This window comes from Ornithorhynchus anatinus, chromosome 2, assembly GCF_004115215.2.
Source record: "Ornithorhynchus anatinus isolate Pmale09 chromosome 2, mOrnAna1.pri.v4, whole genome shotgun sequence".
Taxonomy (NCBI): domain Eukaryota; kingdom Metazoa; phylum Chordata; class Mammalia; order Monotremata; family Ornithorhynchidae; genus Ornithorhynchus; species Ornithorhynchus anatinus.
In genome coordinates, this window is record NC_041729.1 from 23,188,586 (window position 1) to 23,205,261 (window position 16,676).

The 16,676-nt window shown below is 47.9% G+C and overlaps 1 protein-coding gene across 6 annotated transcripts in view; it reads right to left on the reverse strand.

The window, feature by feature from the left end:
- LOC100073759 (sodium/glucose cotransporter 1-like) overlaps nt 1-13,011 on the reverse strand; it is a 60,135-nt gene extending 47,124 nt beyond the window's left edge. Inside the window, exons 1-2 of one of the 6 annotated variants that reach the window (XM_029053815.2) lie at nt 12,847-13,011; nt 2,842-2,913 (exon numbers count right to left, since the gene is read on the reverse strand). In XM_029053815.2, the coding sequence (XP_028909648.1) occupies nt 2,842-2,913; nt 12,847-12,966 (192 nt within the window). In that variant the 5' untranslated portion in view covers nt 12,967-13,011. Of the gene's footprint in view, nt 1-2,841; nt 2,914-6,121; nt 6,220-10,055; nt 10,283-12,846 lie in introns of those variants that run through there. The other 5 variants (XM_029053820.2, XM_029053837.2, XM_029053827.2 and 2 more) reach the window with 5 other exon arrangements.
- Between the last annotated feature and the right edge of the window lie 3,665 nt (nt 13,012-16,676).

A 16,676-nucleotide genomic window follows, 5' to 3' on the forward strand; every position in this document is an offset into this window, starting at 1 on the left:
CTGTCCTCTCCTCTTTCCCATTACTGAAGACAACACTGCTATCTTCTCTGTCTCGCAAACCCTTGACCTGGGCATTTATCCTCATATCATCGCTCTTATTCAACCCACATATTGTCTTTCACCAAATCCTGTCAATTCTACCTTCACAATATCACTAAAATCCTCCCATTCCTCTCCATCCAAACCAAGTTTATCCATGTACTTAATTGATCCATGTATTTACCCTATCCTACCTTGACTACTGCCTCAACCTCCTCATCCCACTGTCCTGGAATGCCCTCCCTCCTCACCTCCGCCAAACTCTCTTGCCCTCTTCAAAGCCCTACTGAGAGCTCACCTCCTCCAAGAGGCCTTCCCAGACTGAGCTTCCCCTTTTCCCTCTGCTCCCTCTGCTGCCTCTCTGCCTGCCCCCTTCACCTCCCCTCAGCTAAGCTCCCTTTGCCTCTGCTCCTCCCCCTCCCTTCTCCTCCCCTCAGCACTGTGCTCATTTGTATATATTTTTATTACCCTATTTATTTTGTTAATGAGGTGTACATCCCCTTGATTCTATTTATTGCTATTAAGTTGTCTTGTTTCTATCCATCTGTCTCCCCCGATTAGACTGTAAGCCCGTCGATGGGCAGGGATTGTCTCTGTTGCCGAATTGTACATTCCAAGCACTTAGTACAGCGTTCTGCACATAGTAAGCGCTCAATAAATACTACTGAATGAATGATTGAACCTCCTCGCTGACTTTCCTGTATCCTATCTCTCCCCTCTCCAGTCTATACTTTACTGCTCAGATCATTTTTCTAAAAAAAAGTTCAGTTTATGCCTCCTCTGTCCTCAAGAACCTCCAGTGGTTGCCCATCCACCTCCACATCAAACAGAAACTCTTTACCATCAGCTTTAAAGCACTCAATCAGCTCAACCCTTCCAAATTACCTCATTTTGCTGCTATAACCCAGTCTGCACACTAGTCCTCTAATACTAACCTACACACTGTATCTCAAGCTCAACTATCTCGCCACCCAGCCCTTGCCCATGTCTTACTTCTGGCCTGGAACTCCCTCCCGCTTCATCTTCAACACCTCCTTAGAAACGCTGTTAAAAATCACATCTCATCCAAAAGGCCTTCCGTGACTAAGCCCTCATTTCCCCACTCCCTTTCCCTTCCGCATTGCCTATGCACTTGGATCTGTACCTTTTAAGCACTTGATATTCACCCCAACCTCAGCCCCTCAGCACTTATGTACATACCTGTAATTTAATGTCTTTCTCCCCCTCTAGACTGTAATCTCAGTGTGGGTAGGGTGCATGTCTACCAGCTCTGTTGTACTATACTTTCCCAAGATCTTAGTACAGTGTTGTACACACAGCATGCACTCAATAAAGACCACTGATTGATTGATGGGCAAATAAATAAGTGGAGGAAGGGGTGGAGAGTTAATGACCAAGTTAGAGAGTGAGAGTGAGAGAAAGATTGAGAGTGAGAAGGGAAATATAAAAAGACCAAAGGGGAAGAAATATCTGAGGCTAGCTGTGAATTTATGGATTTTTAAAGCGATCAGAAAAGAGGTGGACTTGTGTGAAAGGGAAAAAGGTGGACAGATGGTGCAATCTAGGCAGGACAAGCTTCAGACATTTAGCCATTCTGAAGCAGGGAAAAACATGCCACCTTTCCCAACCTACATTACAACATAATGTAATACAGAAGCCTGTTTCAATTTCCAAATGTATAGCATTTCTCTGAGAGGGGCCAAGGAGAAGGTCATGGTGCACATCCCTTTTCTCTAGACCCATTGCTTTTCTTTCCCAAATCTCTGGTCATACAGGCACTACTTCTGGGGAGTGGGTAGTTTTAAAGTTTTGACCACCAGCTCGCTGCTATCCCTGGCAACTTCTTCCCTTGCTTACTGCCTGAAGCCAGCCCTCGTCCTGAGACAAGGATGTTTCCAAACGGGTAGCTGTAGAGAGGGGGAGGTAGCTTTGAATGATGGTGGCATTTTTGGCAAGTTAGTGGGAGGCAGGCTAGCAGGCCAAAAAATTGCCTCTGCAAGGCTTCTGACCATCTATCTGCTTTGCTCTGAGCATAATCACTGCATTTCGTCAAATTTCCCCTGCCACCTCCAAGTACCACAGATTATTTTTAGAGTTAGCTGACCCGAGGGGGGGATTGCTGAAGTACACTGAGTGACACTTTTAAATACTAATAATAATTGTAGTTAAGTGCTTATTACTTGCCAACTATGGTCCGCTCACTGTGTGGTCCACTACTTTTCCCCCTCTCTTCCTGAGTTCCAACTTCTCTTTCTACATGAATGTGTCATAAGATTCCTTTATCTTTGCCTGAGTGAATTACTTGAGTACTGAGAGCAGGCCAATGAAAATAAATGAAGTGAAACTGTAGTTGGGTCATTTTGGCCACTAGACTATAATGAAATCCTCAATCACTAATATTTAATAAGCATTTCCTTCGTGCAAAGTACTGTACTAAGCTGTTGGAGGAGCACGACTGAGTTGTTAAAAAGGATTCTTGCCTTTAAAGAGCTTACAGTCTAGTAGGAAGGCAGAGCCTAAAATCAACTGCAGGTAGGAGAAAGCAATAGCGTAAAAAGTGCAATGGAGAGGAGTTGGGGGACAGGAGTACTTCAGTGACACTGATACAACATTTGGGAGTCGCGAAAAAGAAACGTAGGGCTTGACAATGGACAGAAAGCTCTACAAATGGCAAAAAGCAACTGTTCACTTTTTAAAGCCTCCCCCTGACCAAAAAAAAAAAATCAAATGACAGCCCTGATTTATGGTATGCTTACAAAAAAGGAATAACATTTAACCAAAATGCTACTCAACCACACTCACCGGCCACCATAACATATTCCTATTGGCCAAGAAGAAGCCTCCAACTGTTCCACGACTACTCGCCCGCATTGCCTAGGAAGAAATAGTTGGTTAAAAGTTCAGAATTTTGGACCAACTGACTGTACAACTAAGCAAGACCTTTTTTTTTCCTCCTCCGCAGGGTGCCTTCTGGGTTGATTACTGACCTTCTGATTGGGCTGTTTCAAATGATTGCCAAGTCTATGAGCTGAACAGTTAAATGCCATCTGACGAATGCCTCCAAATCACTTGTGGAGTACATTACCTTGATTTTGTTATTTTCCTCTTCATTGTAATCCTCACAATTATCATGGTAGCCTCTGATTTATAAACCCATTCCTGATGTACATCTAAATACAGATCTGTCAACTCAAGGACTGATCATCCTCAACACACTTGGACATATGGGTATTCAACTGTACATTTGGTTATTTATTTTTTACTACAACTGTAAATATTTTTAGGTTTGCCCTCTCCCATTAAAGTATAAGCTCTTGAAGGCAGGGAATGTGTCACTTCTTTATGCTGTACTTCTCAGGCAACTAGTACAGAGGGAGAGCATTCAATAATTATTATTACCACCACCACCGATCAATCAGCATAGATGCCATTTTTCTTCACCCTTTTTCTTGCTCACCCATAATGGTAGGTTCTTGTTTCTACACCAATTGTGAATTGGCCTTTCATAAAGAACTGGAGGAGGAAGCTTTCAAAGGGACTAGCTAACACATTGGCAGAACTGTCAATCAATCCAGCTGAATGAAAATGAATTCGAGTAAATCCTATGCATCACCAAAATTACCTATTGGAAAAATACCACCTCAGAACTCAGACTTTATAACACTAAGCAGGTTACTGAACTCTACTCTCCAGTGCCCAAATCACTGCCTTTATTACTCCAAAAGCGAGAATGTTAAAAATGAATTGCTTCCAAACAGAAAAATATTGTATGGTTCTGAAATCAAGCAAATTGTTTAATTATTTTTGTAAGTGACTAGCAAAATACTAACAAAATACCCCCATCTCACCCAAGATTAGAAGATGGGGTAGGGCAGAGATGGGCATGTTTCTGGGCTGGAGGGCCGGCCACTTAAAGACTTTGATTTATCAATTAATCAATGGTATTTACCAAGTGTTTACTGTGTGCAGAGCACTGTACTAAGTGTTTGGGAGAGTATAATTTAACAGAATTAGCAGACATGTCCCCTTACCATAAAGAGTTTACAGTCTATACAATGAAAACTATGCAAAATTCTTCTTTTTCTTCTTCTTCTCAAGAGCAGAACAGGGAGTGTGGGAGAGAAGGAGATGAGTTAGGAGGATGAAGAAAAGGGCAGGTTTGCAGCCATGGGTCTTAATCTTTGCAAATGCAGTAAACAATCCCAGCACACAGATGAATGACATCGGGGCCATAGCACCAATCAACTGATGCTTCAGCTCTGAATCAATTGGTGGACCACCTAAACTATCTATACATACTCTCCCTTCAGCCTCCCACCAAAGATATTTACATTCAAAAATCCTCACGGGGCACATCCAAACATACCTACAGCACAGGCATCCTCTCAACATCCTTTCTCTCCTTCCAAGTTTCCTCCCTCCTTTTAGTGTCTCACTTCTACTCTGTTGCAACCTCTGCCAACTCCCAGCCAGAACTCCTAACATCTCCACAACCCATTCTTCCCCAAAAGCATGTTTGTTGAAGGAAGAGTCAGGAAAACAACCTGCTGCAAGGCCCAGGATAACCACAAACTCTACCTGACATCATCTTTCATTCATTCAATAGTATTTATTGAGCGCTTACTATGTGCAGAGCACTGTACTAAGCGCTTGGGATGAACAAGTCGGCAACAGATAGAGACAGTCCCTGCCGTTTGACGGGCTTACGGTCTAATCGGGGGAGATGGACAGACAAGAACAATGGCACTAAACAGCGTCAAGGGGAAGAACATCTCGTAAAAACCGATGGCAACTAAATAGAATCGAGGCGATGTACAATTCATTAACAAAATAAATAGGGTAACGAAAATATATACAGTCGAGCGGACGAGTACGGTGCTGTGGGGATGGGAAGGGAGAGGTGGAGGAGCGGAGGGAAAAGGGGAAAATGAGGCTTAAGCTGCGGAGAGGTAAAGGGGGGATGGCAGAGGGAGTAGAGGGGGAAGAGGAGCTCAGTCTGGGAAGGCCTCTTGGAGGAGGTGATTTTTAAGTAAGGTTTTGAAGAGGGAAAGAGAATCAGTTTGGCGGAGGTGAGGAGGGAGGGCGTTCCGGGACCGCGGGAGGACGTGACCCGGGGGTCGACGGCGGGATAGGCGAGACCGAGGGACGGCGAGGAGGTGGGCGGCGGAGGAGCGGAGCGTGCGGGGTGGGCGGTAGAAAGAGAGAAGGGAGGAGAGGTAGGAAGGGGCAAGGTGATGGAGAGCCTCGAAGCCTAGAGTGAGGAGTTTTTGTTTGGAGCGGAGGTCGATAGGCAACCACTGGAGTTGTTTAAGAAGGGGAGTGACACGCCCAGATCGTTTCTGCAGGAAGATGAGCCGGGCAGCGGAGTGAAGAATAGACTGGAGCGGGGCGAGAGAGGAGGAAGGGAGGTCAGAGAGAAGGCTGACACAGTAGTCTAGCCGGGATATCATCTTCATCATCAGTGTGTTTATTGAGTGCTTACTGTTTGCAAAGCACTATACTAAGCACTTAGGAGAGTACATACAGAGTTGATAGTCACGGTCCCTGCCCCAACAAGCTTACAGTCTTGGGGAAAGAGGGGGGACAGGATGACAGACATTAATATAATTTATAATATACATTATATAACATATAAAGCATTATATATCATTATAATCATTCTGCCACAAACAGAAACTTATCTCTTGGAGTAGTATGAGATATTGGAGGACTATAGCAGTTTCTCTAGACTGTAAACTCATTGTGGGCAGGGAATATCATTGTTTATCATTCTATTGTACTTTCCCCAGTGCTTAATCCAGCTTTACACACAGTAAGTGCTCAATAAATACAATTGAATGAAGTAAATTAGTTATGGCTATCTTGGGAGGAAAAATGGAAGCCACTGACTTAAAAGGAAACCAGAGCAGCACATACCCAACAGATCTTTAAGGGGACTAAGCATGTAAGAAAGGTAAAGCAGGGGAATGAGAAGAAGGCTGACTATGGGGAAAAGTGAAATGAGTCTGGAGGATCCTGCACCTGAATTATAAATGATAATAGCAAGGGAGTTCTTTGTAAGTAGGAATTAAATATTACTTACTCCTCCAGTTCCTAGTGCGGAAGCAGAGGCAGGGAGTGTAGGGACAGCTGGAATGTGGGTAGGAAAACTACCTTGGTCTTTCTTTTAAGCTGACTGTCCCTGCCATCTGACCCTGTTCCAAAGCATCAGGGAATGGGAAGAGGCTGGATGGGGCTGGGATGGGAGGTTGGGGAAAGGGTGGTGGGGCAATTAGAGTCTGCTCCTCCCACTGAACTTCACCTGATCCCACACTGACACACCCGCCTCTCTAAACTCATCACACCTGGCCCATTCAGCTGTCCCAACCCCACCCCAGACTCCCTAGCCTAGGGAATGGGTAAAGTGAGTTGAAAGGATAGTCCATAGTCAAGGCAATAGGTTGGGGGCTTTGAACTCAGTCTTTTTCAGTAATAACTGTGGTATTTGTTAAGCACTACCATGTGCCAGACACCATACTAAGTGCTATACAAGCAAATCTGGTTGGACACAGTCCCTGTTCCACATTGGACTCACAGTCTTAATGCCCATTTTACAAATGAGGTAACTGAGCCACAGAGAAGTTAAGGGACTTACCCAAGGTCATACAGCAGGCAGTTGGCAGAGCCAGGATTAGAACGCAGGCCCTTCTGACTCCAAGGCCTGTGTTCTAGCCATTAGGCAATGCTGCTTCGCTTAACCCCTGACATGTCTCAGCTCACCTCCCATGACCCCTGGCTCTAGTCCCTATGTTCACTTAGGTGCAAAAGGTTAGGGGTACCGTCAGGGGACCGGAATAGAATATGGTCAAGTATTGCCGTCGGAGCTGGGAACTAGGGACATTCACTTTTTGGACACCCACTGAGCCAAATCATTAAATGGACCAATAATTGCCCCGGAGCAACTAGGTGGAGCTTGTTCATTCATTCATTCGATCATATTAATAATATTAAGTACTTACTGTGTGCAGAACACTTATTAAGCACTTGGAAAAGTATAATACAACAATAAACAGTGACATTCTCTGCCCACAACGAGCTCGCAGTCTGGAAGGGGGATATAGACATCAATACAAGTAAATAAAATTACAGATATATAGTTGTGCTGTGGGGCTGGTGGAGGGAGAAAATGAACAAGTCAGGGTGATGTAGAAGGGACTGGGAGATGATGAAAAATGGGGCTTAGTCTGGGAAGACCTGTTGGAGAAGATGTGCCTTCACTAAGGCTTTGAAGGGGGGAGAGTAATTGTCTGTCGGATTTTAGGAGGGAGGGTGTTCCAGGCCAGAGGGAGGATATGGATCAGGTGTCGGCACCGAGACAGGCGAGCTGGAGGAAATATCAGATTAATATCGTCATTGGTTGGGCAAGTAAATTGCACAAAAAGCACGCCTCCTTATGGCCACAGTGAAGGTTCCCCATGTCTCTGCTGCCAGTCTTGAGTTTCCCCAACACTATTGTGACTCTGAGAAAACTTGCAGCGGTGCCAATGGCTAGACCATCTCACAAGCAGAGGGGCTACTCCAAATGAACTGCGTGAATAGTCTTTGGGACAGGCACTGAGTCTCAGTCAGCTTTTTATTTTGCACTGCACTCTGGTCCCTTGCTGCTGCTGCTCCTCCTGACAAAGTTTTATTTTGGGGTCTCATTGTTCTGCCTGGCACGGAGCTTTCCCACTATGATAGACCGACTTGCCACCTTATTGCTTTATTCACTGAAGCTGTTGGGTCTTCCAATTCAGCAACACCCCAGAGGCGAAGGAAACCAAAACAGGACAAAAATGGCAAGGCCCTTCCGGTATAAAGAGCTTTTCTACTGAGAGCTCACCTCCTCCAAGAGGCCTTCCCAGACTGAGCTTCCCCTTTTCCCTCTGCTGCCTCTGCTGCCTCTCTGCCCCCCCTTCACCTCCCCTCAGCTAAGCCCCCTTCCCCCCTTCCCTCTGCTCCTCCCCCTCTCCCTTCCCCTCCCCTCCGCACTGTGCTCATTTGTATATATTTTTATTACCCTATTTATTCTGTTAATGAGATGTACATCCCCTTGATTCTATTTACTGCTATTAAGTTGTCTTGTTTTTATCCGTCTGTCTCCCCGATTAGACTGTAAGCCCGTGAATGGGCAGGGATTGTCTCTATGCTGTTGCCGGAATTGTACATTCCAAGCGCTTGGTACAGTGCTCTGCACATAGTAAGCGCTCAATAAATCCTGTTGAATGAATGAATGAATAAAGATGGCTTCACAGAAGATCCAGGGGACTTCACCCCTCCTGCCTGGACAAGGCTGTGGGGTCTCAGTCCTGCCTCTCCCACTCTATTACAGCCCGAGACGGTAGGCAGTGTACTGACTGCCCTCGGAGTTGGTGGAGGTTGGAGCTGAAGCCAAGACTCCTCGTCCTCTGCTGGGCGGGCATGGCCTGTTGCAGCCCGGGACCCTTTGGGTGCTTCCCTGTCAGCGATCCTGCCTCACCTCTCTCCTCCTGTTTTATGGCACTTGTTAAACACTTATTGTGTGCCAGTCACTGTTCTAAACACTGGGGTACACACAAAATAATCAGATTCCCCCTCCCCCCCCCCCCGACTAAGGGCAACATCTGCTCACCACTGCCCCAGCCAACACCTCTGTAGTCTGTAGTGCAAAAGCAGCATGGCGTAGTGGATAGAGCATGGGCGTCAGAAGGTCATGGGTTCTAATCCCGGCTCCTCCACTTGTCTGCTGCGTGACCTTGGGCAAGTCACTTCCCTTCCTCTGTGCCTCAGTTACCTCATCTGCAAAATGGGGATTGAGACTGTGAGCCCCACGTGGGACAAGGGACTGTGTCCAATCCCATTTGCCTTGTATTCACCCCAGCACTTAGTACAGCGACTGACACACCATAAATGCCTAACATATACCATCTTCATTATTATTGTTACAATTGATGGTATTTACTTAGCTCTTACTATGTGCAGAGCACTGTCCTAAGCTCTTGAGAGAGTACAATACAAGAGAATTATGCAGTTCGGTGTTCTGCACCAAGAAAGCACTCCAGAAATAGCACTGATTGATTGATCTCAACTAAGCAGTGTGGCTCGGTGGAAAGACCCCGGGCTTGGGAGTCAGAGGCCACGGGTTCTAATCCCGACCCCACCGCTTGTCCACTGTGCGACTTTGGGCAAGTCACTTAATAACTTCTCTGGGCCTCAGTTACCTCATCTATAAAATGGGGGTTCATTCATTCATTCAATAGTATTTATTGAGCCCTTACTAGGTGCAGAGCACTGTACTAAGCGCTTGGAATGTACAAATCGGTAACAGGTAGAGACAGCCCCTGCCCTTTGACGGGTTTACAGCCTAATCGGGGGAGACGGACAGACTAGAACAATGGCAATAAATAGAATCGAGGGGAAGAACATCTCATTAAAACAGTAGCAAATAAATAGAATCAGGGTGATGTACATCTTATTTACAAAATAAATAGGGTAATGAAGATATACACCGTTGAGTGGACGAGTACAGTGCCGAGTGATGGGACGGGTTAAGACTGTGAGCCCCTCATGGACGAACCTGATTATCTCGTCGCCGTCCCCACCCTGCGCTTGGAACATTCATTCATTCAATGGTATTTACTGAGTGCTTACTATGTGCTGAGCACTGTACTAAGCGCTTGGAATGTACAATAGAGACAATCCCTGCCCAAACAGTGCTTGGCACACAGTATGCGCTTACCAAATGCCATCAGCGGTCCTGGGTTCGAATCCCGACTCTGCCACGTGTCAGCTCTGTGACCGTGAGCAAGTCACTTGGCTTCTCTGTACCTCAGTGACCTCATCTGTAAAATGGGGATTAACTGTGAGCCTCACGTGGGACAACCTGATTACCCTGTATCTACCCCGGCGCTTAGAACAGTGCTCTGCACATAGTAAGCGCTTAACAAATACCAACCTCATTAGTATCATTCTTATTAGGCCCTCCCCTCAGCAGGGACCCAGCCCCTTCCCTGACGTACCCACAGCCCCACGGCCATCACCACCACGAAGTAAAAAGCAATAACGCAGACGTCCAAAGCGTTGTTGACCCGCTCCGAGGTGCCCCTGGCCATAGCGTCGGGGTTGTTGGGGTTTTCCACGGGGGCAGGTTGGGGCCGGCCGGGCCTCCCAACTCTTCTTCCCGCCTTTCGGTGTTAGGGAGGGTCCCAACGCGGGGTCGCCAAGCCAGGCCGGGCCGGGGTCGCCCCTCGGGCCTTTGGAGGTGGCAACCGTTAAACACCAACCGCCGCGACGCCAACGGCCCTGTCGGGTGGCAGGGAGGCGACGCTTCACTCACAGAGTTTCAACAATGGGGCCCGCAGAAAACCAGGACTCCTCCTCCCTTCACAGCCTTACAGCCGGCCCGCCTCCTCCAAGCGGCCTTCCCTGACTAAGCCCGCTGGCTCAGCGGAAAGAGCCCGGGCTTGGGAGGCAGAGGTCCTGGGTTCTAATCCCCGCTCCGCCCCCTGTCAGAGGTGTGACTTTGGGCCAGTCAGTGTGACTGTGGGCAAGTCACTTAACTTCTCTGGGCCTCAGTGACCTCACCTGTAAAATGGGGATTAGGACTGGCAATAAATAGAATCGAGGGGAAGAACATCTCATTAAAACAATAGCAAATAAATAGAATCAGGGTGATTACATCTCATTAACAAAATAAATAGGGTAATGAAGATATATACAGTTGAGCGGACGAGTACGGTGCTGAGTGATGGGACGGATTAAGACTGTGAGCCCCTCGTGGGCGAACCTGATTATCTTGACCCCCATGTGGGACAACCTGATTCCCCTATGTCCACCCCAGCGCTTAGAACAGTGCTCTGCACATAGTAAGCGCTTAACAAATACCAACATTATTATTATTATTCTCTGGGCCTCAGTTCCCTCATCTGGAAAATGGGGTTTAAGACCGTGAGCCCCACGGGGGGCAACCTGATGACCTGGCAACCGCCCCAGCGCTTAGAACAGTGCTTGCCACGTAGTAAACGCTTAACAGATACCACCATCATCACCCTTTCCTCATCGCCCACTCCCTTCTGCGTCGCCCTGACTTGCTCTCTTTATTCATCCCCCTCCCAGCCCCACAGCGCTTAGGCACAAATCTGTCATTTCTTTCTTTCTATTGATGACTGTCTCCCCCTCTACCCTGTAAGCTTACTGTGGGCAGGGAAGGAGTCCATTTATTGTCGTATTGCACTCTCAAGCGCTTAGTACAGTGCTCTGCACAGAGCAAGCGCTCGATAAATACGGCTGTCTGCTTGAAATCCGTTTGAAGACTGGCAGCAGGGGGCTAGGGACTGTCTCTGTTGCTGAATTGTACTTTCCCAGCGCTCAGTACAGAGCTCTACGCACATTAAGCGTTCAATAAATACGACTGAATGAATGAACGAATGAAAGGCTGGAAATACTGGGGCTAGAGGGAAGGAGCAGACATTTTGTTAACGACTATTTTTCCCTTTCTTAGCAAGCTGTCCCCAGGGATTCCCCATCTGGTGGACATTAGAGAAGCATTGTGGCTCAGTGGAAAGAGCAGGGGTTTAGGAGTCAGAGGTCGTGGGTTCTAATCCTCATCCGCCACCTGTCAAAGTGACTTTGGGCAAGTCACTTAACTTCTCGGTGCCTCAGTTCCCTCATCTGTAAAATGGGGATTAAGAGTGTGAGCCTCACGTGGGACAACCTGATTACCCAGTATCTACCCCGGCACTTAGAACAGTGCTCAGCACATAGTAAGCGCTTTAACAAGTAGCAACATTATCATTATTATTAATATTAAAAGATTTGGGGCTTATCAGTTCTTTATATCTGCTCCTTCCCCAAAGCAGGCAATTGCCTTCTTAAACAAACTATGCAAACTAATTTACTCCAGCAACATCGAATCACTCTTTCCTTGTTTAAAATGATGCGGCAAAATGATGACTCTTAAGCCCCCGCTCTTTCCACTGAGAAGCAGCGTGGTTCAGTGGAAAGAGCCAGGGCTTGGGAGTCCGAGGTCATGGGTTCGAATCCCGACTCTGCCACTTGTCAGCTGTGTGACTGCGGGCAAGTCACTTCACTTCTTTGGGCCTCAGTTACCTCATCTGTAAAATGGGGATTAACTGTGAGCCTCACGTGGGACAACCTGATTATTCTCTATCTCCCCCAGCGCTTAGAACAGTGCTCTGCACATAGTAAGCGCTTAACAAATAACCAACATTAATGTCCAGAAGATGGGGAATCCCTGGGGACCACTTCCTCAGAAAGACTGTAAACCTGTCAATGGGCAGGGATTGTCTCTATCTGTTGCCGAATTGTTCTTTCCAAGCGCTCAGTACAGTGCTCTGCACAGAGTAAGCATAGTAAGCACGTCATGGGTTCCAATCCTGGCTTTGCCACTGCGGGCAAGTCACTTCACTTCTCTGGGCCTCAGTTCCCTCATCTGTAAAATGGGGATTAACTGTGAGCCTCACGTGGGACAACCTGATGACCCTGTATCTACCCCAGGCTGCACATAGTAAGCGCTTAACAAATCCCAACATTATTATTAGCAAGCGGTCAATAAATACTATCAAATGAAGAAAGGGAGAAATAGTTGTTAACAGAATGTCCCTTCCTTCCTCTAGCCTTGCTTAAAATGATTAAGTGGTAACAGTGGGGCGGGGGACTTGTGCCAGTCAGTGGGGTGGGTACAAGAAAATCGGTCGCCCCGGGCCTCCCCGAAGCGCTCAGCGCAGTGTACTGCGCAAAGGAGCTGCTCCCTAAACAGCATCGGTCCTTTCCGGGGGTCGCCAGACGTACCCACAGCCCCACGGCCATCACCACCACGAAGTAAACGATAATGACGGAGATGTCCAACGCGTTGTTGACCCGTTCGGAAGCTTTCCTGGCCTCGGTGGCGAGGCCGGCGGGGCCTTCCATGGCCGTGATGCCCGGGCAACGGGCAGCGGGCAGGGGGCCTAGGCCGGGTGGGCTCAGGGCCTCGCGGAGGGACCGTTGGCTCCAAGCCCCTCCAGCGTGGAGGCCCCCACCAGGGCCGGGGGCCTCCCCTCCTTCCAAAGCTTTGGAAAGTCTAGGATCCCTCACCCACCTGCCATCACATCAGATCCTGGAAGGGGCAGCCAGGAAAAAGGGGAATTCATTCCCTCTTTCATTCAATAGCCCGTATCGAGCGCTTACTGTGTGCAGAGCACTGGACTGAGCGCTTAGAATGGACAATTGGGCCACAGAGAGAGACCATCCCTGCTCGCAGTCTCCACAGCCTGGCTTAGTGGCAAGAGCACGGGCTTGGGAGTCAGAGGTCGTGGGTTCTAATCCCGACTCCGCCACTTGTCTGCTGCTGTGTGACCCTGGGCAAGTCGCTTCACTTCTCTGGACCTCAGTGACCTCATCTGTAAAAATGGGGATTGAAAAATGTGAGCCCTAGGTGGGACAGTCTCATTACCCTGTATCTACCCCAGGGCTTAGAACAGTGCTCTGCACAGAGTAAGCGCTTAACAGATACCATAATTATTCATTATTATGAAATGGGGGAGACAGCAAAGCAAAACGGAACAAAACAAAACCAGACAACATCATCAAGGTAAAGGGAATCATGGAGAGATACACCTCATTAACAAAATAAAGAGGTGAATAAATAATATATATAAATGAGCACAGTGCTGAGGAAAAGGGGGAAGAGCAGAGGGTGGGAGGGGAATGGAGAGGGGAGGAGGAGCAGAGGGAAAGGGAGGGTTCAGTTTGGGAAGGTCTCCTGGAGGAGGCGAGCTCTCAGTAGGACTTTAAAGAGGGGAAGAGAGTTTGGCGGAGGTGAGGAGGGAGGGCATTTCAGGACAGCGGGAGGACGTGGGCCAGGAGTCGACGGCGGGATAGGAGAGAACGAGGCCTAGTGAGGAGGTGAGCGGCAGAGGAGGGGAGTGTACGGGCTGGGCTGGAGAAAGAGAAAAGGGAGGTGAGGTAGGCGGGGACAAGGTGATAGAGAGCTTTGAAGCCAAGAGTGATGAGTTTTTGGTTCATGCAAAGGGTGCTAGGCAACCACTGGAGGTTTTTGAGGAGGGGAGTGACAGGCCCAGAGCGTTTCTGTAGGAAGATGATCCGGGCAGCGGAATGAAGAATAGACTGGAGTGGGGAGAGGCAGGAGGAAGGGAGATCAGAGAGGAGGCTGACCCAATAATCCAGCCGGAATATTATGAGAGCTTGTACCAGCACGTTTGGATGGAGAGGAAAGGGAGGATCTTGGCGATGTTGTGAAGATGAGACCGGCAGGTGTTGGGGACGGATTGGATGTGTGGGGGAAGCAACCAACACCGAGACTGGAGAGGACGTAACGTTGGAAAACCTTTCCTTGTTCCTTGGGAAGTGATTCCCGGGGTTCCCCATCTGGGTGTGTGTGTGTGTGTGGGGTCTTCCCATCTCCATTCATCCATTCATTTATTCAATCGTATTTATTGAGCACTTACTGGGTGCAGAGCACTGGACTAAGCGCTTGGACAGGACAGTTCGGCAACAGATCGAGACAATCCCTACCCAACAACGGGCTCACAGTCTAGAAGAGGGAGAGAGACAAAACAGAACAAGGAGACGGGCATCAGTAGCATCAAAATAAATAGAATTATAGATATATAGATATATATACATCACTAATAAAATAAATAGAATAATAAATATGTACAAATATACACAAGTGCTGTGGGGCGGGGGAAGGGGTTAGAGCAGAGCACTCATCAGCTCTTAGTATATGCTGCCCTCCCCCCAAAAAATACAAAAAAGATTAATACATCAAAGAAACATCTTACCACCCCATTTGAAAGTGTTAATGATAATGATGGTATGTGTTAAGCGCTTACAATGTGCCAAGCACGGTTCTAAGCGCTGGGGGCGATACAAGGCAGTTTGTCCCACGTGGGGCTCACAGTCTTAATCCCCATTTTACAGATGACGTAACTGAGGCAAAGAGAAGATAAGTTCATTCATTCAATAGTATTTATTGAGCGCTTACTATGTGCAGAGCACTGTACTAAGCGCTTGGGATGAACAAGTCGGCAACAGATAGAGACAGTCCCTGCCGTTTGACGGGCTTACGGTCTAATCGGGGGAGACGGACAGACAAGAACAATGGCACTAAACAGCGTCAAGGGGAAGAACATCTCGTAAAAACAATGGCAACTAAATAGAATCAAGGCGATGTACAATTCATTAACAAAATAAATAGGGTAACGAAAATATATACAGTTGAGCGGACGAGTACAGTGCTGTGGGGATGGGAAGGGAGAGGTGGAGGAGCAGAGGGAAAAGGGGAAAATGAGGCTTTAGCTGCGGAGAGGTAAAGGGGGGATGGCAGAGGGAGTAGAGGGGGAAGAGGAGCTCAGTCTGGGAACGCCTCTCGGAGGAGGTGATTTTTAAGTAAGGTTTTGAAGAGGGAAAGAGAATCAGTTTGGCGGAGGTGAGGAGGGAGGGCGTTCCAGGACCGCGGGAGGACGTGACCCGGGGGTCGACGGCGGGATGGGCGAGACCGAGGGACGGTGAGGAGGTGGGCGGCAGAGGAGCGGAGCGTGCGGGGTGGGCGGTAGAAAGAGAGAAGGGAGGAGAGGTAGGAAGGGGCAAGGTGATGGAGAGCCTTGAAGCCTAGAGTGAGGAGTTTTTGTTTGGAGCGGAGGTCGATAGGCAACCACTGGAGTTGTTTAAGAAGGGGAGTGACATGCCCAGATCGTTTCTGCAGGAAGATGAGCCGGGCAGCGGAGTGAAGAATAGACCGGAGCGGGGCGAGAGAGGAGGAAGGGAGGTCAGAGAGAAGGCTGACACAGTAGTCTAGCCGGGATATAACGAGAGCCCGTAATAGTAAGGTAGCCGTTTGGGTGGAGAGGAAAGGGCGGATCTTGGCGATAAGTGACTTGCCCAGAGTCACACAGCTGACAAGTGTCGGAGTCAGGATTAGAACCCACGATCTCTGACTCCCAAGCCCGTGCTCTTTCCACTGAGCCATGCTGCTGGAAGTAATTTCTGCAGTTTCTGCATACATTTGAATTTTACAAATTCAATTCTATAAATTTTTAGAAGCAACGTGGCTCAGTGGAAAGAGCGCGGGCTTGGGAGTCACAGGTCATGGGTTCTAAAGCCGATTTCACCACTTGTCTGCTGTGTGACCTTGGGCAAGTCACTTAACTTCTCGGTGCCTCAGTTCCCTCATTTGTAAAATGGGAATTAAGACTGTGAACCCCATGTGGGACAACCTGATTATCTCGAAGCTATCCCAGCGCTTAGAACAGTGCTTGGAACATAGTAAGCGCTTAACAATTACCATTATTATTATAAAGAGAATAAATTTGCCCTATATTAAGTAAACACTGGAGGTGATTCCAATCCAGTTTATTCATGTATATTAATATCTGTCTCTCCCTCTAGACTGTGAGCCCGTTGTTGAGTAGTGATTGTCTCTGTTGATGAGTTGCACTTTCCAAGCGCTTAGTACAGTGCTCTGCACACAGTAAGCACTCAATAAATACGATTCAATGAATGAATGAGTGATGAATGAATGAGTGGATCCCCCTCTAGAGTGTAAACTGATTGTGGGCAGGGAACGTATCTGGTAATTCTGTTGTAGTATGCTCTCCCAAGTGCTCAGTATAGTGCTC